This window comes from Nicotiana tabacum, chromosome 22 (assembly GCF_000715075.1).
Source record: "Nicotiana tabacum cultivar K326 chromosome 22, ASM71507v2, whole genome shotgun sequence".
In the NCBI taxonomy this organism is placed as follows: Eukaryota; Viridiplantae; Streptophyta; class Magnoliopsida; order Solanales; family Solanaceae; genus Nicotiana; species Nicotiana tabacum.
The window spans coordinates 22,590,496-22,615,729 of NC_134101.1; the positions used below are offsets into that span (position 1 = coordinate 22,590,496).

The window sequence follows — 25,234 nt, forward strand, 5'->3', positions numbered from 1 at the left end:
CCAAAGATACTCTTAATATGGTATAATATTGTCCACTTTGGGCCAAGACCGCATATTTATTTTCCTAGAAGGTCTCACACCATTAAGAGTGTCCAACTCGTTATAAGTAGATCATTGTTTTTTCTTACTTTTTACGTGAGATTCATGTTGATCTTGTACTTGATATATTGTAGTTTTTAATTATCTATAAAATTGCGCAAAAAATAACTTAAATTTTTCAAAAAGCAAAATTATTGTTTATAAAAGAATATTTAGGGCTTTGCAAGTAACTCCTTGAATTATCTCACCGAAAACGCATAACAAATTTTTTGATAGACGCGCCACCTTGGATTCTAAAGAGTTATTTGTCATAAAATTATGTGTCTATAGTAGTGCCGGCTCAAGGGCCAAGCGATTGAAGCGGGCTCTTTAGACCCCCAATTCTTTTGAGCCCCTTTAATTATTAAAAGTAGGTCTTATGCGTTAATTATTTTTTTAAAAACGTTTAATAATTTAATTAAAAATATAAAATCTAAAGAACTGTTTGTTATGTAATTGAAAGTGACTATTTATACATTTCTGGTAACGTACATATATAACCCAAATTATTTTTATTCTCTTTTTCATTCTCATAAAAATACCTTGTATTTTAGGTTTTCTATTCTTTTTCCTCTAAGCTATCTATTCTCAAAAAAACAAGTGTTGAAGGGCATTGAATAAATCAAATTGCACATTTTTCTTCATTCCTTCTCGAGTTGTTAGGCATTGCAGCAAGCAAACCACCAATGAAATTTTGTTTTAATATCAAGTTACAACTTCTAGAATTAATTTTATTATATTGTTCTAACTTCTTATTCTATTTTCTTTTTTCTTTAATGTGAAATTTGTTATTATCTTTTTATGTTTTACTTCGTAGGTCTATATTGCTTTTTATATGATTAATTATAAATATATATACTAGAAAATATGAATCAGGTACTTACTCAAAATACATAAAAAAGAAAAAAAATTGAAACTTTAATGGAACCTCATAATGGAGTTCTTGATAATTTTTAATCAACAATAAAAAAAATTAAAAAATAATGAGAGTGCTCTTTCGAATATGAACAAGTCACTAAGTTGATTGCAAGTGCATACAAGAAAGGAAATAATAAAATATATAAAAACTTTGCATTTAAAAATACTACAAAATATAAACTTCATATACGAAACTTTTGTAATAAAATATTAAAACCTCTAATTAAAATTTGGCTTTAGGCCACCGAGTAACATGAGCCGCCACTGGTCTATCGGACAAAAAACGTGCCCTAGATATTTTATTGGTTTTACATTTACAGTATACCTATTACTAGGAGTATACTTCTATAATTTTCAAGCCGTGTATCACTGATCCTACGGACATTTTTTTATTACACACACAAGGGTATATATACTTTTATCATTTTCTTTCTAAAAAGAAAAAAAGTAATTTGATTAACAGAAGTGTTATATATTGGGTTGGACCATTGCACATATTAACTATGCTATAAAATCCAATTTTAACTACTAGTAGTCCAATAAGTTTAGAAAAGGGTTGAATAATGATAATGATAAAATTAAAAAATTAATTAATTCTCTTTTTAAAGCAGTTTTTTTGTAAAAACTGGAAAATAAATATTTACGTTTTTTCAGTTTTTAGTAAAAAAGGAAATTCAGTTTTTTCAAGTTTTTACAATTTTTTTTCCAGGTATGGGTAATGAGTCTTTTTAATTCATTAGAAGATATTTAGAATTGACCAACATGACGATGACACGTGTCCCTCCGTTTAAACGAGGAATATATTTGAACTCAAAGTATGACTGCAGGAATATAAATAACCCAATAGTATAACGAAGGGTATTATTAGATAATTTTTAAAAATAGAAGGGTATATTTGGCCATTTGCCGAATTATCTAATAAGGGAGGTTAGCGGATTAGAGACTTTGAGATTTGCGTTATTCTGATTTTAATTAGGCCAGCTAACCGATGACAAGACTACTAACTATATTAAATACATATCTTTTTTTTTTCTTCGCTTAATTGGTGCATATCTCTTCATAATAAATTTGATAAGAATTTATTACAAGATGGTGTATGACTGGGTATCCATAATTAACAATATTGGCTTGAAAAAAATTAGGAACATGTTCTTTTAAACTATCGTCCCGTTTAATCTTTTCCTAATTTAAGCTATTAGCAATCCATCACGTGAACCAAAGCAATTCAATACGTTTTTATGACTAATCAAATTTGTTGTATTTGATGGACATCTACTTGGCGTTTCTTTATTTCTTCCTTTACTTTACATCAAACTGGTCGAACTTATTAAGTTTGTCACAATTTAATGTCCATTTCAGTTGTACAAAGCATGTGGCTTTGGAATTGGAGTATCCATAAATAAAAGGAGCTTATAAGCAACGGACGAAGTTCTCAGTTGTTTAAATACTTATTTAATACTAGCTTTAGGGTACGTGCGCACATGTATATCGTGTCAATCAATTAAAATTTATATAAAAAAACAAGTTATGTAAAATTGTAATGGACATTAAATTAGATGCAAATAAAGAATATTAAAAGTAAGTATGCATGTATATTATTGTGGAAAACAATACATGTAAATTACTATAATATTAATCATAGGCGCAAAATATTGTACGTACATTTAATGTTAGATAAAAAATATGTAATAACAATATTCTGGAGAGTAAAGTTTTATATCAAATATGCGAAAGAAAATTTGTTGGTGATGTATAGTTCTAAATATTAGGAGTTTCTATATAGTTAAAATAATAAAATAATAAAATTTAATAATTAAAATTTTATTTGATTTTAAAATTTTAAATAATAGAAGATTAATTAAATTATAACTTTTTTCTAATATGAAAGTTGTTTTAAAGAATAAAAAATACGAATAAAATTTTACTAAGGAGTTTCATGATTTTAATATTGCATCGATAGATGCAAAGTACGTGTGTTGCATCTTATTGTACATTCGTTGGGCGTTACCTCGTATTAATGTGATGACCCAAAATGTCATCTTTAAATTTAATAAGTAATTCTGTGATCTAAGACCTCGAAAAGTACCATTTATCATTTCTCGACTTGCGTACGCAGTCCGTTCAATTTTCCGAAAAGTTTTTATGTGAAACATGGATTAAAATGTGAAATAGAACTTTAAAAACTCAATTGAGTTGACTTTAGTCAATATTTTGAGCAAACGAACCCGAATCAGTATTTTAACAATTCCGGTAGGTCCGTATCGTGATTTGAGATTTGGGCGTATGCCCGGAATCGAATTCTGAGGTCCCTAGCTCGAGATATGGAATTTTGATGAAAAGTTAAAAGCTTGAAAACTTAATGATTTTTAAGAAATTACTGATGTTGGATTTATTGACCTCGGGTCTATATTTTGGTTCCGGAGCCCGGTATAGGTCCACTATAATAATTATGACTTGTCTGCCGAATTTGGTGAGAATCAGAGTTGATTTGACGTGATTCGGACGTCTGGTTGTAAAAATATAAGTTTTAAAGTTTTCTTGAAAACTTCCTTTGATTTAGTGTCCGATTCGTAGTTCTAGGTATTATATTGGTGATTTGATTGCGCGAGCAAGTTCGTATGAGGTTTTTGGACTTATGTGCATGTTTGGTTTGGAGCCCCGAGGGCTCGGGTGAGTTTCGGGTAGGCTACGGGGTGATTTTGAACTTAGAAAATCTAGTTTTTCTGCAACTTCAGGCTTCTGGTATTTCCTTCATCGCGTTCGCGAATGTATTCTCGCGAACGTACTCTCACGAACGAAAGCAAACGGGGCTGGCTGAATTTTCATTCTTCGCAAACGCGAAGATATGGGGACTTTACCCTTCGCGAACGCGACCAGCTCAACGCGAACGCGAAGGCCAGGGGGAAAAAGCCTTCGCGAACACGAAGGAGGACTAGCGAACGCGAAAGCCACGGGCTGCTATTCATCGCGAACGCGACAGGCCCTTCGCGAACGTGAAGAAGGCCTAACGCCTATGACTTAAAACAGAACCAAAATGGGATTTTTTCCATTTTTCACAAACCCTCAATTAGAACTCGATTTAGGGGAGATATCAAAGGAGTTTTTTACGATTTCGAACTGGGTAAGTATTCTTTATCATATAGTGATGGTATTTCATAAATCTAGGTCTATATTCATCGTTTATTTCAGATTTAGATGAAAGAAATTGGAATTTTTGTAAAACTTTTCAAAAACGAAAAATTTAGATTTGAAGGTTCATTTGACATCGGAATTGGATAATTTTTATATGGGTGGACTCGTCTCGAAATGGGTGTTCGAATTTCGTAAATTTTTCCGAGATTTGAGATGTGGGTTCCACTGTCTAATATTTTAATAAATTTCAAAATTTAATCCGAAAAATTAGTAAATTCATATAGAATTAATTCCTATGATTCGTATTGAGTATATCGAATTGGTTGGGAATAGATTTGAAGCTTTTGGAGACAAATTTAAAAGAAAAAGTTGTGGTCGAGTAATTGATTGGAATTTGCATAGCGAGGTAAGTGTCGTGGTTAACCTTAACTTGAGGGAATAGAACCCTTAAATTATTTGTTATGTGAATTGCATGTGAACGACGTATAGGCGAGGTGACGAGTTTCTATACGTCGTCAAATTAATTGTTTGCCTGCTTACTTGAAAAATCATAAATTATTTTAAATTATAAATTAATTATTATAATAATTTTTCTCTCATATTCTTTGTCAAATATTAATTCTTGAATTCCTGCATTAGTTGTTACATGCTATTTGAATTATGTGTTTTAATTGTTATTTGACATTTAGCATATTAAATATTAAACTGCCTATTTTCTCCCCGATTTTCATAATAATTTGCTATTTGTCATTGTTTGTTACATAATTAAATCATAATTATTGTATGCTTGTTGTCTTATAATTTTATATCAATTGTTGCATTTATTGAAGAAATTTCTTCTAAAAGAATTGGTAAATGGATATATTGGAGGATCGGGTTACACGCCGCAACAAAATTGAGTGAAATGGATATATTGGAGGACCGGGTTGCACGCCGCAACAGAATTATTAAAAAGTCCATATTGGAGGATCGGGTTGCACGCCACAACAGACTTATTAAAAGTCAATATTGGGGGATCAGATTGCACGCCACAACAGACTTATTAAAAAGTCTATATATACTTGATTGAAATAAATATATAACAGACTTGATTAAAATAAATATATTAGAGGAGCGGGTTGCACGCCGCAACAGAATTGAATATGAATATATTGTGAGAGCGGGTTGCACGCTCCAACAGAATTGATGGAAATGACAATTGGTTATGACTGCTGAGTTGACTTCAATTATTATAAATGAATTACCTGATTTATTTCTATTATTGTTGTTGTTACTAATATTGTGAGTAAGTGACCCGACTTAGCCTCGTCATTACTTCGTTGAGGTTAGGCTCAGCACTTACCAGTATATGGGGTCGGTTGTACTGATACTACACTCTACACTTCTTGTGCTGATTTTGGAGTTGGTCCCAGCGGCGTACCATAGACTTGCTTGGATTTCAGCTACTCAAAGGAGACTTGAGGTATAACTGCACGACGTCCGCAGTTCTGAAGTCCACGTCTATTTTACTTTAGTTGTGTGTTTATTTCTAGACAACTTTATTTTATTTAGACCTTTATTTGTATTATTCTAGAAGTTCGTGCACTTGTGACACCAATTCTGGGATGGTATTTAGACACCGTTGTTTTTATGGATTATTAACGACATTTCAGACTTTACTTCCGCATTTGTTCTTTGATTATTAATAAATTAAAAAAATTATTTTAAAAATAGATAATATTATGCTAACGTTGGCTTGACTAGCAAGTGAAATGTTAGGTGCCATCACGGTCCGAAGGTGGGAATTTCGGGTCGTGACAATTAATGAGAATAATTTTTTTAAAAACGACATAAGTATTATTCAAAAGATGTGTTTACGTTATAATATAAGAATTAACAAAAATTATAAGTTTTAAATGATAATTGTGTTTACCATGTTTAGGAATTTGATCTATTATAGTAGTTCTTCCTTTAATTTTCTCAAATACTTGCTTCATTATACAAAAATATCATAGGAATAATATTTGATTGAAAGATGACAATATATTTTGTGCCTACCCACTTTAAAAGTTTTAAAACTATAATAATTAAGACCCTACCAAAAAATGATCTTCGAAACTAAAAATATGATTTCAAGGCATTTGGCCTGCGTGCCTTAGCCTAATATGAATTTGTAATATGTGGTTTTTAAGCTTCTAAATCTGAAAACGTGATTTTCTTTTACAAATAAGGTATAGTACATAACTAGAATAGGAAAAAATTTAATACATAAAATTTAATTAATTTTGAAGTCCTAAATATTTAAAAAATAATTAAATGACTATTTTATTCATTGTAAATTTTTTGACACTTCCTAAAGTAAAACTATGCAAGTTTTGATGATAAAAATAATAGAATCAACCTTCTTTTATAGAAGCATTACATATATAATTTGAAACAGGAAAAGATTTATGTAAGGTAAAAATAAAGACTCCTAAAATAAAAAGGAGTTCAAAGTGCTTATTTTTTACCTAATAACTTATAAAAAAAATAATCTAAGCCTAAAATGAGTACAAAGTGGTTGAAACTTTCCTAGTATAAAATGAAAGTGCTTGAAATTTAATTGAGTCAAAATTTTATTTAAAAAGCCTCCTAAAACTAAAAGTAGTTACAAAATGGTCGAAAACTTTCCTAAGATAAATTGTGTTTGAAATTTAATACTTCCAAATTTAAGTGGAGGTAGAAAGTGAAAAACCATCCTAAATCTAAAACTAAATGGAGTTTGAAACAGACAATTTTGCTAAAAGATCATCTTAAACATATAAGGAGTACAAAGTTTCAGATTTTTTTTTTAGTGGTAATTGAAAGTTCATGAAATTTAATACTACTAAATCTACATGGATTGAAAAGGCACGACTTGTAGAATTAAAAGGAATAGAAAATTAAAATCCTAAATAGTAGGAGAATAATTAAATGAGTATCCCTAAATATTAGAGAATTTATTAAATAAATATTTTTAATTATTAGAGAAATAATTAAATGACTGTTTTGTCTAGTGTGAACTTTATTTTTAGAGGGTAAAAAAGGCGAACGACATTTCGTTAAGGGCCTTTGTGCTTTTAATATAACTAGTTTTAGGATACGCGCGATACGCGTGACCCTCTATCGATGCGTATAAAAATATAAAAATGCAAGCCCTTGAAAATAATTTTTAAAAAAAATATAAGATCTTGAAAATGACAAATATTGAGCCTATTTAATAAAAAAAAAGGAAAGGATAGCCTTGCTAAGTATGAAAACAACCAAGATAATTTTGAAAGTTTAGTGTTCTATTTTGTAACCCCTTCTTTTATATTAATTCGTATCAAAATAATCGTCTAGGTACCATGTATTCTAGATAAGTCAACTACAAAAAGAAGAAAAATTAGCGATGGACTAATTACGTAGTCAAATGACAAAAATTTAATCACTAATCCTATTCAGTGATAGAATTAGTGACAGATTATTAAAAAAATCATATCAGCCACAAGATGAATTTCGTAAGTAATTTCTATTTTATAAATTTATATTATGTAATACACTTTCTTAGTAATAATATTAGTTTCTTTTTTACCAAAAGATAAAAGTCATTTTTCATCTATTTAACATGAATATGCATTGAGGTAATTTAGGTATTTTCTATAAACTAAATTACTGTAATTAATTTTTTATCACAAATAAATAATTACTATTTTTTTCAAAAACAATTACTATTTCAAAACCTAATGCCGTATTAATTTTTTAGAATAGAATAAACAAATTTGACCAAGCTTATTAAAAAGTACTTGTGATTTAAATTTTAAAAACAACAAATAAATCATATGAAAAGAAAATAAAGAGGCAAAATTGGTCTCTATGATTAAACAATGACAAGGAACAGAAATATTAAACAAAATCGTGAAGTTTCCTTGTTGGAAACCAACGAGAATCTTTCCTCCTATTTTTTTTGTATTCTTTTACTGTTTTAATATTTTGTATTCATATTAGGAGATGATATTAAGAACTCCTAAATATTAGGAAAGTTTTTTGATTTTACAGTTTTATCTAGTGTGAAATCTATTTATAAATAGTAAAAAAGGCGAACAACATTTCGTTAAGGGCATTCGTGCTTTTAATATAGTATAGATAGATATAGATATAGATAGATGAAAATTTAGTAAATTAAACTTAATAAGTATGTATACTTATAGTCTATGACTGTAAAAAACTGAAGAGATTCATTACATTTACTTTACTTGAGGTGGGTGGGTGGGGGAATGAGGGGCTTATCTTAGTTAATAACTGAATAAACTAAAGAGACCTACATTTGTGATATTTCAATAGACAATTGTTATGTTAGACATGTGATCAGAGTAGGATCCTACAAATTTAGATCAAACCATGGAATGCATTGCTATGATCTTTCCTTGGTCTACGGTCCAATCAGTCCATAAAATATACATGCTAATCATACCTTCTGTTTAATATATATTATTCACAACCAAATTTAGCAAATTTCGAAACTCACACGCCAGAGATCTGATCATGTTGTATTTGCAAAAGGGCACTCAAATTACTTTCAAACATATCAACCTAAAGTTTAAAATGAAATTTTAGGGGTTTGCTAGTAAGTTCTTTGATTATCTTTCAGTTAAAAGCGCATCAAGAATATATATGATTTACCAAGTGGCGCTTGAGACATCTCTAACTTCCGTGATAATGATTTTATTATCTAATTAAAAAAATAATTTATCATAAAATTACGTGTGTTTATATGCTAACCAATGGTATAATTAAACACAGGAAACACATTTTGGAGATACTATAGGGTTAGTAAATATAGGGAGTCAACCAGCCATGAGTTGATGAGGGAAAATCACGCCAAAAAATAAAAGTTTTAGGATAAATAGAATTAATTGTCTCTATAACAGCATTCCTATATAACAATCATTCACTATAAACCCAAATTATTTTTGAAACCGATTTTCATGTCATATTATATATATGGCATCTATAACAGCGAGTCAATATAGCAACCAAAAATATCGCAACAAACGAGACTGTAATAAAGAGGTTTGACCGTATATAGTTAAAATGAAGTTTAATTCTTCTAAATTTGTCTATCATGACTTCCGTACTTATTTTGTCACTTCCAAATTCTACACAGCCTCATTTTAATGACAATGTGGTGCATGTACTAAACTACAATGTAGCGTGTAGTAATTTTCATAACATTAGTTAAGGAAAACAAGTTTTATAGTACTATGAGAGAGCAAATGAAAGAATTTTATAAATGAATTGAAATTATAAAAAGGACAAAAAAGAACAGGAAAGGCAATGCCTCACCATTTCACAATGTACAACATCTCCAAGGTATTTTCACTTCAAGAAGAAAAGAATAAAGAACAATGATTTGTGTCCTCAAAATGGAGCCAAAAGAAAAAAAACCAAGTCGAAGGGTAAAAGAAAAGAAGAAAGTTTTGAAGAAAGAAAAGCATGACTAATATATTTCATTATTTATTTTTATGTTTTCTTTTACTTTTTTTTCACTTCTACCCCATTTACCATGCAATCATGCATACAAAAGTTAGAATCCATGGGCCTGGGCTGCAAAGATCGTGGGCCGAGAATTGGGCCTAACACAGAAAAACCTCAACACTTGAGGTTCTAATGGAGAAACAGAGGGGACAAGCTTGAAGCACAGCATCACAATCCGTACAAACACACAAATGCCGACACGGCAAAAGCACCACCGACGCAACTCGCTTCCGGCAAGCCTTGCAACTCGGCCCGATTGACTCAATGACTCGGTCCGGGTCAACGTAGACAGACTCAGCATCTTCCGCTTCGCCGCCGTCACTCTCCGGGAGGTGCGCATTGCACCCTCCGGCGCCGTTATTGATCATCGCCTGCTGTAGCTGTGCCTGCAGCGTGGCCGCCGTGAATTCCTCCGCTTTCGCCCTTGCCTGCCACGCCTGCGCCTCCGCACTCAGCTGCGCTGCACGCGCCTCTAACTCCGCGTTGCGCCTAACCGCTTTCTCCACCTCGGCTTCCTTCTCCTTCAGTTGGCGTGCCATTGTTTCCTCGGCAGTCCCGAGCAGCGCACGATAGTGTGTACGCCTTTTCTCCTCTAATGTCCGCCTCAATTGTTCTCTCTGTAAAATCCAACTAGAAATAATTATTCATTGCAATTCAGCAAATACAATAAGTAATCTTAATACCTGAACATGGAGGATATGTTCAATTTCATCGCGCTGCTGTTTGATAATTGTGGAGAAGTCTTCTGTTAATATTGAATAGAAGGCTGATGATCGAGAAGATTGAGGAGAAAGAGAGTGATGTTGTTTTTGTTGTTGTAGCTGTTGGCCGGAAGCTAAACGGAGGCCGGTTGAGACAACATTTGGTTGATGCGTATGAAGCTGAGTTAAGTCAATGAGCTGCTGCTGCGGCTGAGATTGCATTGATGAGATTAATGGATTCATTGCTGCTGCCGTTGTACTAGTGGTGTTGGTGGTTATTTCTCTTCTTCTTTTACACGAATGGTTGGAGCCAGCTGCCATGGCCAAAACGTTAATAAGGTTAATTACTTCTCTATTCCTATTGAAGTTTTTTGGTACTACTTATTAAGAAATGATAAACAAAACCATTCAATCAATCAAACTAATTAAATACAGAGCCCCTGTTTTTTAACCTTCTGGATTGAATAGCATATGTGTGTGATCAAGAATTGATGCTCCACCAGGTTGAGGTTGCAACGAGTAATCATCATTGTTAAGTGGGTTCTTTCGTTCTTGTACACTTCTGCAACGAAGAATCAAAGAAAATCCCATTAAGGTACTAGTAAGTAATAAAGAAAAAGATAAAAAAAAATTCAGAGGGAAAGGGGAGAGAGTGTTCTTTGGTTGGGAGGTGTGAAGAATGCAGACCTGTTTAAAAGGAGAACATTTGATGGATATTGAGCGTGAACGGCCATTTAAGAATGAAGGTTATATGATCGAAACAGAAAGGTAAATATATAGAGAAAAAAGTGTCAAGTTGAAGATATGCAAACAAGAATTGTGATGGCAATGAAGAGAGATTGTGATTTGGCTCTTAATTTGTAATGAGAGTGGTGAGAAAGGGAAGGCCTAATTAAGGCTAACACATGAATCAGGAGAAGAAGATGCCCCAAACTATGGAGGACTATATAACTATATAACCAAACCAAAGGAAATATCAAGAAAATGAAAAGATTGAGACAAGTGTTGTATTTAAGGAAAAGAAAGAAACTTTTGATTCTTGAGAGAGAGATAAGAGAGGGATTCGGAGTTTAAAGAGAAGAAATTGCGGAGTTGAATGAGTTTTTTTTCATGTCTGAGAAGAAGAAGCCACCAAGCTGACCCACACTTTGTTTCCTTCCACCTAAGAAACTTTTACTTTGTTGGTTTTCTTTTTTACTTGCTTGCTTCGCTTGCCTTGATTCCTATGCTATATGCTTTTTTCAAAGCATATGGGAGAGAGAGAGAGAGAGAGAGAGAGAGAGAGAGAGAGAGAGAGAGAGAAATAGCAGTAGATGCGATCAAACCGAATCAGTCCAAAGAGAGACAGAGAGAGAGGGGCAGGCCTCTTATTCTGGTTCCTTGTTTCCTTGCTCTTCTCTTCTTTCGCGTGGGCTTTGGCTTTTCTTTAAAGATGGAGGGACTCTCTCGTGTTTCTCATCTATCTCCTCCTATTTCTAATCCATTATCTTTTTAACTATCACTTGGTTTAAGGTCTCCATCTTTTTCTTTCTCTTGTTATTTTCCTCCGCAAGATTTATAGTACTAGTATTTTCGCATCATCCATACACACATACCTACCCAAGGGTAAATACTTACCCGTACTACTATAAATGTTCATGTCAAACTAGTTAAAATTATAAGTTAGCATACATATCACGTGACCATGATTAAACCATAAATGTTTTATTTTGTATTCCTTGATTTGCTATAAAATTGAGTATGATAAGTTTACTGTTTATACTCCTACCGGAATATTAGTTACACTCCCTACTGCTTTATAACACTGGACAGATATCCTTATCATTTGTACAGAGAAAATTTAGATTTTAAGTAGGTATGGGGTGCATCACTCACAACTTATGAAGGTAGATACGAACTTTGTATAAGTATATATTTTCTAAAAACATTATTATTATTATTATAATATATATACAGTACGCATTTTTATGCTAAATGTTGAACGACTAAAATATCCCTGAAACTTTGATCGACTTTTATGCCCTTAAATATTTGTATAATTTAAGAATATAATTGTAATTATCCAAGGTTAGAATTCTTTTCGGATTTAAATTGCGCATGTACAACCCTATAAAGTTTATAGTTTATTTCCATTAGGATTCATATTAGATAACGATTTATATTATTCAATCGAAGTTAAACTTTTCACTAGGATTCTTATAATTTATACACTTAGAATTCTTGTCATCAGTGCCACATAATTCAAGGGAAATCCGATTATTGTATATAAGTTCTCTTCTGTTATTATTTCTTTACTCCTCTACGTATTCTTTTGGAGCTTAATATTTTTATATTTTAGTTTTTGAATTCTATATATAATATCATTGATGATTGATACTTCTTGAAATTTAAGTGATTTGTATGGATTGTAATTGTTCATCCAATTTTTAGTAACATCAAATTATTCACATGAATTCGTTATAAGTTTAAATTTTCGTAAACTGATATATTTTATAGTGTGTTTAATACCAAAATTGAACTGAAAAGACAATTTAAAAGCTAACAAAAATTACTATAATACTTAGGAAAATAATTTTACTATACTATTTGCATGAAACTCTATACAGACTAGATGCTAATGGATAATGTGTAACTTAAAATATTGATAATTTCTAAATTAAAGCTAAAAATAAACATATAGTGGAATCAATAATTAAAGATTAAAAAAATAGGTTGTAAAATTTCACGTATAAATTTGAAAATCACAAGTACATATTTTAATGCTAAAAAATTTAGTCTAATATAAGATTTTGTTTCATATGGTATGAGTATGATTCTTTGGAAGAAAATTAGGTGGAATGACTTCTTTGAGTGTGTTTGCTTTGTTACTTTAACGATTTTCAATAGCTTATAAGTTAGAGTAAAATGAAGATATTTAAGAAACTTTGCGATGATTCTAAAAATAAAAATTGAAGTTGCGAAGAGCAGACACTTTCTACTGTTGAGTAACTGAATAATTTTACTCAGACAATGATTTTTCTCCTTTTGTTACGCCAATGATTAATGATATTTAGCAACTTGGTGTAAAAAATATTATTTAATTATATTTTTTTTTTTACAAGTAATAGTACTGCCTAATTGTTGATTTTGATGCTCTAGAAAACATCTTTTCATTTGAAAAATTTGTCACTCATTGATACAATTATTGAAAGAACTATATCTCTTGTCATATATATTCTGTTAATTTAATATGAATTTATAAAAGTATTTTCTTATCATATATTTTTTTATTGATTAATGCGAAAAATTACGTTAGAAATATATAAATATATATATATATATATATATATATATAGTAACCATTCAGACAGTGCCAATAATACACGTGTCCATATAGTAATATGGACGGAAAGAGAGTCAATGAGGTGATGTGCGATGTGCGGTGCATTGTTGGGCGCGGAGAAGGTTAGCTGCTGTCGCAGGGATTTGTTTGTGTATGGGGCGTGGTCCATGCTCGCCAGCTTTCTCGAACTTCCTTTTGGGTTAAGGCTCTAGCTTGTAAGTTTTCGGATTATGTGAATCTAGTCATTTTTATTCTGATTCTGCATGTGTATTAAAATTTACTGAAGCGAACCTAATTATTATTGTATATTAATTTAAAATCACTATGTAAACTCCTAAACTTCAAGTCCAGAATCAGGTATGTTCCTCTCTCAACTAAATTACACCCAAAGAGCAATTATTATAGAAAACTAAGTCTTCGATCTAGGTAATATAAAAGAAATGTCTACAATCTTGGTAAATGGTGGCATTATTTAGACCAAAAGACAACTTGTCCTTTTACATAGAGAAAGGGGATTGGTTTCACTTCCATTAGTAATTAGTTTTGATGTGTGTGACGGAGGATCCATGGCCTAAAGCAAGATGCTTCCTATCTAACTGTGAACCCTATGTCACCCTCATCGTGATACAGTTCGTTCCATTTTCTCTTCGTTTTTAGTCATTATTTGCCTAGTGGGTCCCTTAAATATTATGATTCTGATATTTGGATATTGCTATTTGAGCGTAATGAACTCCATTACCAACATGATATTATAGATCTTTTTTGGCTATTTGTTATAAATGACATTGGATGGATGAGATTTGCCCACTTCATAAATTAAATTGGATGGATGAGATTTGCCCACTTCATAAATTAAGTAGTTACTAGTATTTATTTTTCTTAAAAATTATGTGGGAAAGTGATATACAAGTTTAAAAATTCAAATTCAAAAATAAGAAGATACCCCCCTCAAAAAAAAATCAGGGTTATTTGCTCTAGGGAAACTAATGTAATTTACTTGGTTTTCAAGATTTAAGCACTTGAACAACTAAATTCAGCACAAGATGAGATAGGCATACTTCCGACCTAATTGCGCGGTTGTTGGTTGAGTTTGCTTCTCCTTCTCTAGAAGTTAATGTTGGGTCAAACGTTTCTTCCTATGAATATGTCAAATTATGACTCGTCTTTTATTCATTATTTATGAGATTAAAGCTGCAAACAGGAAGGAGAATTACAATTTTTTTACCGTTTCACTTGGAAGCAAATCCTCCTACGTGGCCTGGCTCCATTTCTGCTCATTTTATCCCCTTAACAATAACAAGTTGATGCGCAAACCCCAAGTGAGGGTAAGTATAGCAAAAATTGATCCCATTTTCTGAGTTTCTTTCTTTTATCTTCACATATCTACTATTTGAATTGTGGCATTTTGGTCATTAAGCTATTTCATTAGAATATTTTATTGGGTATTTTCTGCTTGTTTAATTTGAATAACCCTTATTTGGGGACATTTCCATTTTTCAGAAAGACGTGTGGCAAAGGTTAGTTGAACAGATGAAAACCTGTATAATTACGTACCAATGATGCCGCATCTTTTACGTTGATATTGAAGCAAACAGTTTGGTAACAATTGGAAAATCTAGTTTTGTTTATACGTTTGAGAAGAAATTAAGTAAAGTATCCATCATGCATCTTAATACAGCTCACTTATATATCTTGACAAATGAGTTTCTATTTTTCTACTCAAAAAATAAAAGCCACACCAAGTCCATCTTGTGCGCTTTCATTCATGAAGCATTTGCCAACCCCCAACCCCTCTCGGAACTGTCCTTTCCATCAACATTAAGCCAAAAACAGTTGAAGATAACAACAATCTAATACTAGTAGTTAAATTAATCATGCATGTAGGGGAGGAAGAAAAGAGTTAATTGGTGTTGGTAATCTTCCTCAAAACCAAGAAGGATATTTAACTTTAATTATTGAAGATGGAGGTGACGAAGAGAAAGAGTAGAATCCACCAAAAACAAGTAGGAAATGTGAAAGCGAGCCCTCGAATTGGCATCACTAAAATTGTCTTTGTTTTTGGTCCCACAAGAAAGAGTCGGCTCTACATCTCCTTCTTCCCTTAATATAAGGATACTTTTCTCACCCAACTCTTTCATAATCTTGATTTTTACTCCCTCGCTTTATCAAGACAGCCTTTCTTTTTCCAATATTTTGTTTTTGGTACTTTATTCTTCTTTACCCCTTTATATCACTTTCTCTTGTTTTTTTGTTTGTTTTTTATTTTCCTTTCAAATACATGAACTTTTTTTCCTTTTGCAGGCGAAGTAATTTCTCTGCCTCATAACATTAGATGTGGCAGAATAATGACATGCATATATTTGTCTGCATCATTTCATGGAAATTTCGTTTACAAGGTAGTAATATTTTTGTTGGTGAAAACAAACAAACAAGTCCTCACCGTCAAAACTCAAGTGGTCCAAATATCACAAAATGCACTTGAGGCCTGTCAATTATGTCTTTTCTTCACAAAAAAATACAAGTGTATAAGATGCTATGATCAGAAAATTAAACCTTGTTCAAGGTCAGCTGTTTTAATTTGTAATGTCACTTCCTAGATGCCCTTTCTCTCTTTTTTCGCTGAAAGCTGGTACTAAATATATGAGCTGTCTGCTGACGCATTTTCTCGTTCATTCTGATTTAAGAAGTGGAGCACACAATGTTGGACTCGATGAATCAAACTCTGTCGTATTGACACCTATGACCTAATTATGCAGATTTTTAATCCCATCCAAAAAAACTGGCAAATATCAATTAGGAGTAGATCTTTTTTGGTCTATTGGGATAGACATACTATATCTATAATATCTAAGGCTTTTCTTTGCCAATGTTATGTATTGGCAACAGACAAGGATTTTTTTCCTATTAAGTTCATCTTTTCCTGATAAATAACATAATAAGCTTGTTAAATGATCCGAAAGAAAATCTCAGGTACTGGTATTCTACATAGGATTTAGCGTGTGTTTGGTTTGAAGAAGATATTTTCCTTGAAAAATATTTTCTTGGAACTGTCACGTCTTTATATCTTTAACGTGGCGCACATGTACTAACCCAAGAGTTAATTTTACCGAGGAAGAATCGCTTCATTGGGGACATAATCTTCCTTTTTTGAGGTAAATTTTTATAAACAGTGTCACGAATTTATAGAAGAACCGAAATATAACTTATTATTATTATACTTTTAGATAAAAAAAAATAGTCTTAGTTTATTAGTTTTGTTGAGTCTTAACTTAAAAAAGGTACTGAGTTCAATTCTACTCATCATAATTTTTAACTACAAAAGCTCTCAAATATTTGCAAAAGAAAAATGTGATAGTTGAGGTTTGAACCTTAGACCTCTTAGAGCAAAATCAAGCATATAATCATAATACCAAGACATAATTTATGTGAAGTGGTGTCATTGCATCCTACTTATCCGTTTTCGTACAATATTAATACATATATTTAGTAAACATTTTCAACGAGGCGGTGTCGCGTGACACCGTTCCGGGAAGCGTGCATCCGCCCTTGTCTATTTGTACAATTTTTGACACTGTATATGGATTTTTTCCATTATATTTTCTTTAGAAAAGGTCCAAATATACCCATATATTATGAGAAAAAGTTTAAATATATCCCTTCTTATATTTTGAGTTCAAATATACCACTGTCATTATATTATTGATTCAAATATACCACTCTTCCCGTTAATTTGGCCAAGATGGACATCTATTCCTATATGACACTCACATTTGATGAAGTGGATGTTACGTGGCATACCACCTCAGCACCCCTAACCCATTTTACCCTTTCCTTCTATTTTTTTTTACCACTAAAATTCCCTTCCTCTCCACCACCATTGCCACCATTACCGCCACCATTGACAATATTCTCAATATGTTTGCTCTTATGAGGCTCGTGGTGGCGGTGGTGAATCTTAATGTAAAATTTCTTTACACCGAAAATAACTCAAATCAAATCATGAATATCCTCCAGAAATCTAAGGTTTTGATACCATGTGAACACCGAGCCTTACAGCAGCATACTTGTTGATTGTTCTTATATTCTGCAAATGAATGGTCAAAACATTATGTAAGCACTAGAGTAAGACAATCTACATCTGCTGATTAGTCAGAGAGAAGAGCAAACAGCTATATTCATAGTCACCGAGGCCACCATTTGTTTGTTCTTTAATGTCATTTGCAAGTTTCTTTACTTTTCTAGAACCAACATTTCCTTTTTTTTTTTTTTTTGGTTAAATTGTAACGAATGATTTTAAGGTCACTAATCGAATTCCTGCGCCCAACCCCACAAATTTGCCGACCCTCGAGTTAGAGGTGGGGGCACTCTACCACTAAAAGTCTAAAAGTGAAAAGAAAATGGAAACTACGTTAGATGGGGCGACTGAAACTGAGTTATATTATTACTCATACCAAATGCCAAAGCTTCTCCATATATAAATACCCCTTTTCACTCCTTAATAACTCCACCACATTCTCCTCTCTCAAAATTAGCAAAGCTCAACTTTAACATCTTATGAGTTTTTTTTTTTGGTGCACAGATGGCTAAGGACATTGAAGTTGGCACAGAATACGCCCAAAAAGACTATCAAGCTCGTGATGACGCCTAACGTTTCACTTGCTAGGCAAACCAACGGTAGAAATAGTTTTTAATCATTTTTTAACAATTCAACTCAAATGGTAACCAAGAAACTGAATAAACTGAAATAGAGTGAGTAAACCATAATAACAACGATATCTAGATACAATACCAGAACTGGTGTCACAAGTACGCGAACGACTAGAGTAATACAAATAATGGTCTGAATGAAAGCATAACTGTCTGAAATGAAATAAACAGCTAGAATAATGTAGATGGGGACTTCAGGGATGTGAACGTCGTACAGCTGTACCTCAAGTCTCCGTCAAGCAATCAATGTGAGCAATCTATTGACCGCCACTGGGACCGACTCCAAAATCTGCACAAGAAGAGTAAAGTGTAGTATGAGTACAACCGACCACATGTACTCTGTAAGTGCCGAGCCTAACCTCGATGAATTAGTGACGAGGCTAAAGCGGGTCACTTACAATAACCCGTACACAATATAATAATAATAACAATAGGAAAGGAAGGCAGAAAATGACGACAAAGCAGTTAACTGATGAAAGCAAACTCAATCTTCGGAATCAGTGAATCCAGAAATATCAGTCCTCAGAATCTCATATGAAAATAACGAAAGCTAACACAATGCAACAATGAATACAACACATACAATTCATTGCACCGTGCAACCTGATCCCACCGTACAAACACAATCCTCTCTTATTTCACCATATCAATATCAAGAATAACATGTAAAATCCATTGCGGCGCGCAACCCGATCCCACTATATAATCAGAATCAATATCATAATCCTCCCTTATTTCACCATATCAATATCAAATTCACATATAAAATACGTTGCGGCGCATAACCCAATCTCATCGTATAAATATCAAAATCCTCCCTTATTTTTACCATATCACAATCGTTGCGGCGTGCAACCCGATCCATAAACAAATTCAATAAAAGTAATCAATCCGACAACTCAATTCACAAGAATCTCGACGAGTAAAGAATATGAAAGCAAAGCAGTAAAGGAACCCCGTACCAAATCAAAGAATGCTACAATTAATACAAGGCAACAAGGCAAGTCAAATATATGACAGTTAAAGTGTACAAGTAAGACAATTAAGGCAAGTAACAATTAATTATGGAATCATGGAAGAAACGGACATTTCAATACAAAAGTAATAAGTGAAGAGTAATAAGTTAAGGTATAAAAAGCAATTAAATCATGTAATGGTTAAGACATGAAATAAGATAATTAATGAAATACAGAAAAATATGGAAACAATTATTTTGACGGCGTATATACACTCGTCACCTCGCATATACGTCGTTACACACGTAATTCACATAACATATAGTTCAAGGGTTCCTAATTCCTTCAAATCTAGGTTAGACCCAACACTTACCTCGCTCCGCAAGCAAATCAAAGCTCAATTGGGGCCTCTCCACTAAAATTCGCCACTGAACCAACCGAATCTAACCAAAATCGACTTAATATCAACAAATAATGCTAGGGAAATTATCACGACCCAAACCGATGGGCCGTGACGGGTGCCCGAGTCCTACCTGTCGAATACCCCTAAGCATTCGTCTAAGATATAAACCTGAATAACATCTCCTGAATTACGAGAATAACATACATGAAGGAAACCTGCCCAAAAGGCATATGTACATATACGTGCGGAACACGTGGGGCGAGTCGACAAGGCTGCTATATATAACTACATATCCAAAACTGAAAGCGGGCAAGGCCACATACTATCCAACTATACATACTGTCTACAGACCTCTAATAGAATATACAACTGTACAAGGACGGGATTGGGCCATGTCATACACATATATATATACAAGCATATCGTACCAAAATCAAAAATAGCTCCGGATCAAGTGAAGCATGTCAACTCTCGCTGATCAAGGATCCTAAGAAGGGGGACCGTCTGCTTGCCTACCTGCACCTGCGGGCATGAAACGCAGGCCCCGGAAAATAGGGCATTAGTACGAATAATGTACTGAATATGTAAGGTATGAAATCAGTACATAGAAGACATAGATGAAACACTGAATAAAGAATTCCGCCTGTTAGTCTGAATAACTTGTAAATTTTAAAACATTTATAATGTCATGCACGTGCGTACAAATATCGTGTCATGCGTGGGTATAGGTATACATAACATCATCAAGCCTCTGAGGGTATCCCATCATATCATCTCGGCCACTATGGGCAAAATCATCAACATATGCCAACTGATCAGGTGGTGGTGCATATATAGCGCCGTAACCTTTTTCCATATTTCATATACATATGGATACATATAAATATGCATATATAACGCCATCTGGTCATGGGTCAATGAACATGTATAAATGAATGAAATGCATGAAAATATGTTAATAATCTCAATATTCCTTTCGGATAAACTTTATCAACTGCGTATCATTCTGAGACCCATGAACAGAAGATATAATAATATCTCACATGGGGAATCAAGAACATAGAGACCCTTAGTATTTCTATGAATAGAGTCATTTATAAAAACTGTGCGTTTGCTCGTTTCTTTTGTATAATTTGGATCATGCCAAAAAGAAAGAAGGAATGACCTTAACATACCTGGAGTAGAAAAAAATCCGTATGATATTTTTAGAAAAGGTTGCACCGTACTCCTTTAGAATCGCAAAATTTTATGTTGCTAAGGTGCTAATAATTCCCATTGGAATTGTTTGGTTACAAGAAGTTTTGTTGAAAACTTGTAGAAATTGATAACGCCTGATTGTAGTCTTTGTATTCAAAATATTAGAAATGAAATTAGCATATGATTGTAGTGTCTTTGTATTCAAAATGTTAGAATGAAGTTAGCATCTGATTGTAAGGTATTTTGTATTGAAGATGTTAGAGATGAAGTGTCTTTGTAACTAACACATTTGTTTGCCATCTAATCAACAATGCCTAAGACTCATATCTTTAGGAAGTGGCTTGCTGCCACGTGGGTGTGGGGTAGGGATTTTAATCTTTATGCACTAATTTATTAATTAATTTGATAATATTCCGTTACCCGATAATTAATCAATCACCCACATAATTAAGAATTATCTTAAATTACTTAAAATACTACTCAATTTTAATATACTTTATACATCATACTATCACGGTCAAATGGTACCTTGTATGGTACGAGTCCATAAATATCGGGTATTATAGCTCGCACCGTATTTTATCCCAAATCGACAATCTTCAATCGAAACTCATTTTTTTTAATTCGTGTACCCTTTAACCTCCATGGCACATACTTATCGCTTGTTATAAATAGCATAAATACATTAACCTTAAGATAATCTCATCCTCGAGTCTACATCGATTAACTGAAGACGAAACTTTAACGTACGAAAACGCGAGATGTAACAGAAATCAATTATGATGCATAAAGCAAGGATCTTTACACTTTCCCAAAAAGTCAATAAAAGTCAACCCCGAGCTTGCTCGGTCAAAACCCGAGATTCGAAATATCTTTCTCCTTAACCCTTACCTGATGGTACCCGGACCTCAAGTCTATCTTTTAGAAATACTTGGCACCTTGCAACTGATCAAATAAATCATCAATCCTCAGGAGCGGGTACTTATTCTTGATCGTCACCTTATTCAACTGTCTATAATCAATACACATCTGTAAAGAACCATCTTTCTTACTCACAAATAACACAGGTACTCACCACGGTGATGTGCTAGGTCTGATAAAGCCTTTCTCAAGTAAATCCTTTAGTTGTTCCTTCAACTCTTTCAGCTCTGCGGAGGCCATTCTATAGGGAGGAATAGATATTGGATGAGTATCTGATAGTAGGTCAATAGCAAACTCAATTTCTCGCACTGGCGGAAGACCCGGAAGCTCATTGGGAAAAACATCAGGAAACTCATTAACCACAGGGATGGACTGAATGGTTGGTGACTTTACTTCCACATCCCGAACCCGAACTAAGTGATAAATATAGCCCTTTCTGATCATCTTCCTTGCCTTGAGATAGGAAATAAATTTACCTCTCGGCGATGCCGTGTTACCTTTCCATTCCAAAATAGGCTCCCCTGGAAATTGAAATCGGACTATCTTCGATCTACAATCAACGTTGGCATGACAAGAAGCCAACCAATCCATACCCATTATAACATCAAATTCTACCATATCTAACTCGATTAGGTCCGTTACGGTAGATTGACTATGAGATACTATTATACAACCTCTATATACTCGCTTAGCTATCACTGAATCCCCAACAGGTGTAGACACCTCAAAAGGTTTAACCAATTCAGGTTTTATTCCAAACTTACTAGCAACCAACGGAGTAACATATGATAAGGTGGAACCTTGGTCAATCAGTGCATATACATCATATGAGAAGACTGATAATATACCTGTAACAACATCAGGCGATGACTCCTGATCCCATCGTCCTGCTAACGCATAAATGCGGTTCTGAGGACCGCTCGAGCTAAATGCTCCGCCTCTGCCTCTACCACGACTTATTGGTGCTTGTGTTCCTTGCCCAGGGGGGCGTATCGATGATGACAAACCAACTATAGATCCTGCTGGCTGAGCTATGCTTGCATCACCTCTCGTCGGACAATCCCTCATAACGTGGCCCGGATAACCACAAGTATAACAAATACCCAACCCCATACGACACTGCCCAACATGCTGCTTACCACACTGAGCACATCGTGGCAAGGGCGGCCTCATCTGACTTGACTCACCCCTATATTGAGAACCTGAGGCCCTGGAATTCTGACAAGGCCCTGAATATGTGGAACGATCAAATATCTTACTGCCAAACTGAGGGGGTGCGCTAGCCGATGGCTGGGCTGGATACCTCGAGTATTGTTGTCTTTGACCACCTCGAAACTCACCAGAAGGATCCGAAGACTTCGCTCTTTTATTCTGGGCCCTATCATGCTCACGATCGTCCCTCTGCTTCTGCTTACGCTCCTCTACACCTTTAGCATATGCCTGAATACAAGAAATATCCATGTCTTCCTGAAGTGAGACCGACATACAATCGTTAAGCAAGTGCGGTTCTAACCCCATCACGAACCGGTGAACCCGATCCTCCATCTTAGATACAATAGTGGGAGCATACCTAGCTAACGAATCAAACTGAAGACTGTACTCCCGAACACTCATGTTACCCTGTCGAAGGGTCAAGAACCTATCAACTCTGGCCCGTCTAAGCTCTGGTGGCAGATAATGACGAAGAAAAGCTTTTGTAAACTCCTGCCATACCGCTAGAGGGGCATCCTCACATCTAGACAATTACCAAGACTCGTACCAATTAACTGCAATGTCTTGGAGTCTATAGGAAGCTAGATCAACTGAGTCAGTCGCAGTGGCCTTCATTACCCTCAAAGTCCTCTGCATTTTATCGATAAATACCTGAGGGTCCTCATTTAGATATGCCCCAGTGAATACCGGAGGGTCCTAATTATTGAAATCACGAACCCTCGCACTGACGGATCTATCTGCATGTCCAACACCTACTTCCTGACCAAAAGGCATATGTACATATACGTGCGGAACTCGTGGGGCAAGCCGACAAGGCTGCTATATACAACTACATATCCAAAACTGGAAGCCAGGAAGGCCACATACTATCCAACTATACATACTGTCTATAGACCTCTAATAGAATATACAACTATACAAGGACGAGATTGGGCCACGTCATACCCATACATGTATACATCCATATCGTACCAAAATCAAAAGCAGCTCCGGATCAAGTGGAGCACGCCAACTCTCGCTGATCAAGGATCCTAAGAAGGGGAACGTCTGCTTGCCTACCTGCACCTGCGGGCATGAAACGCAGGCCCCGGAAAATAGGGTGTCAGTACGAATAATGTACTGAGTATGTAAGGCATGAAAATTAGTACATAGAAGACATAGAAGAAACACGGAATAAAGAATTCTGCATGTAAGTCTAAATAATTTGTAAATCCTGAAACATTTATAATGTCATGCACGTACGTACTAATGTTGTGTCATGCGTGGGTATAGGTATACATAATATCATTAAGCCTCTGAGGGCATCCCATCATATCATCTCGGCCACTGTGGGCAAAATCATCAACATATGCCAACTGATCAGGTGGTGGTACATATATAACGCCGTAACCTTTTCCCATATCCCATATACATATGGATACATATAAATACGCGTATATAACGCCATCTGGCCATGGGTCAATGTACATGTATATATGAATGAAATGCATGAAAATATGTTAATAATCTCAATATTCCTTTCGGATAAACTTTATCAACTATGTATCATTCTGAGACCCATGAATAGAAGATATAATAATATGTCACATGGGGAATCAATAACATAGAGACCCCTAGTATTTCTATAAATAGAGTCGTTTATGAACACTGTGCGTTTGCTCATTTCTTTTTGTATCATTTGGATCATGCCAAAAAGAAAGAAGGGATGACCTTAACATACCTGGAGTAGGAAAAAATTCGTATGATGTTCTTGAAAAAGGTTGCACCGTACTCCTTTAGAATCGCAAAATTTTATGTTGCTAAGGTGCTAATAATTCCCGTTGGAATTATATGGTTGCAAGAAGTTTTGTTGAAAACTTGTAGGAATTGATAACGTCTGATTGTAGTCTTTGTATTCAAAATATTAGAAATGAAATTAGCATCTGATTGTAGTGTCTTTATATTCAAAATGTTAGAATGAAGTTAGCATCTGATTGTAAGGTATTTTGTATTGAAGATGTTAGAGATGAAGTGTGTTTGTAGCTAACACATTTGTTTGCCACCTAATCAACAATGACTAAGAGTCATGTCTTTAGGAAGTGGCTTGCTTCCCCTTGGGGGTGGGGTGGAGATTTTAATCTTTATCCACTAATTTATTAATTAGGTAATATTCCGTTATCCGATAATTAACCAA

The 25,234-nt window shown here is 34.0% G+C and overlaps 1 protein-coding gene across 1 annotated transcript; it reads right to left on the minus strand.

Annotated features, from left to right (window-relative positions):
- Positions 1 to 9,369: 9,369 nt before the first annotated feature.
- Positions 9,370 to 11,926, minus strand: LOC107804007 (BOI-related E3 ubiquitin-protein ligase 1). The gene is made up of 4 exons (XM_016627812.2): positions 11,031 to 11,926; positions 10,796 to 10,905; positions 10,326 to 10,657; positions 9,370 to 10,259 (listed from the first exon to the last, which is right to left on the minus strand). The coding sequence occupies exons 1-4, from the start codon at positions 11,075 to 11,077 to the stop codon at positions 9,741 to 9,743; spliced, it is 1,008 nt and encodes a 335-aa protein (XP_016483298.1). The 5' UTR covers positions 11,078 to 11,926; the 3' UTR covers positions 9,370 to 9,740.
- Between the last annotated feature and the right edge of the window lie 13,308 nt (positions 11,927 to 25,234).

What these genes read in the sequence shown, in the direction of transcription:
- LOC107804007 (XM_016627812.2), bottom strand. Translation starts at nt 11,077, where the DNA reads ATGGCCGTTCACGCTCAATATCCATCAAATGTTCTCCTTTTAAACAG. An exon ending in TATGCTATTCAATCCAGAAG is followed by an intron (nt 10,658 to 10,795) that starts GTTAAAAAACAG and finishes TGGCCATGGCAG; the next exon opens with CTGGCTCCAACCATTCGTGT. An exon ending in AACATATCCTCCATGTTCAG is followed by an intron (nt 10,260 to 10,325) that starts GTATTAAGATTA and finishes TGGATTTTACAG; the next exon opens with AGAGAACAATTGAGGCGGAC.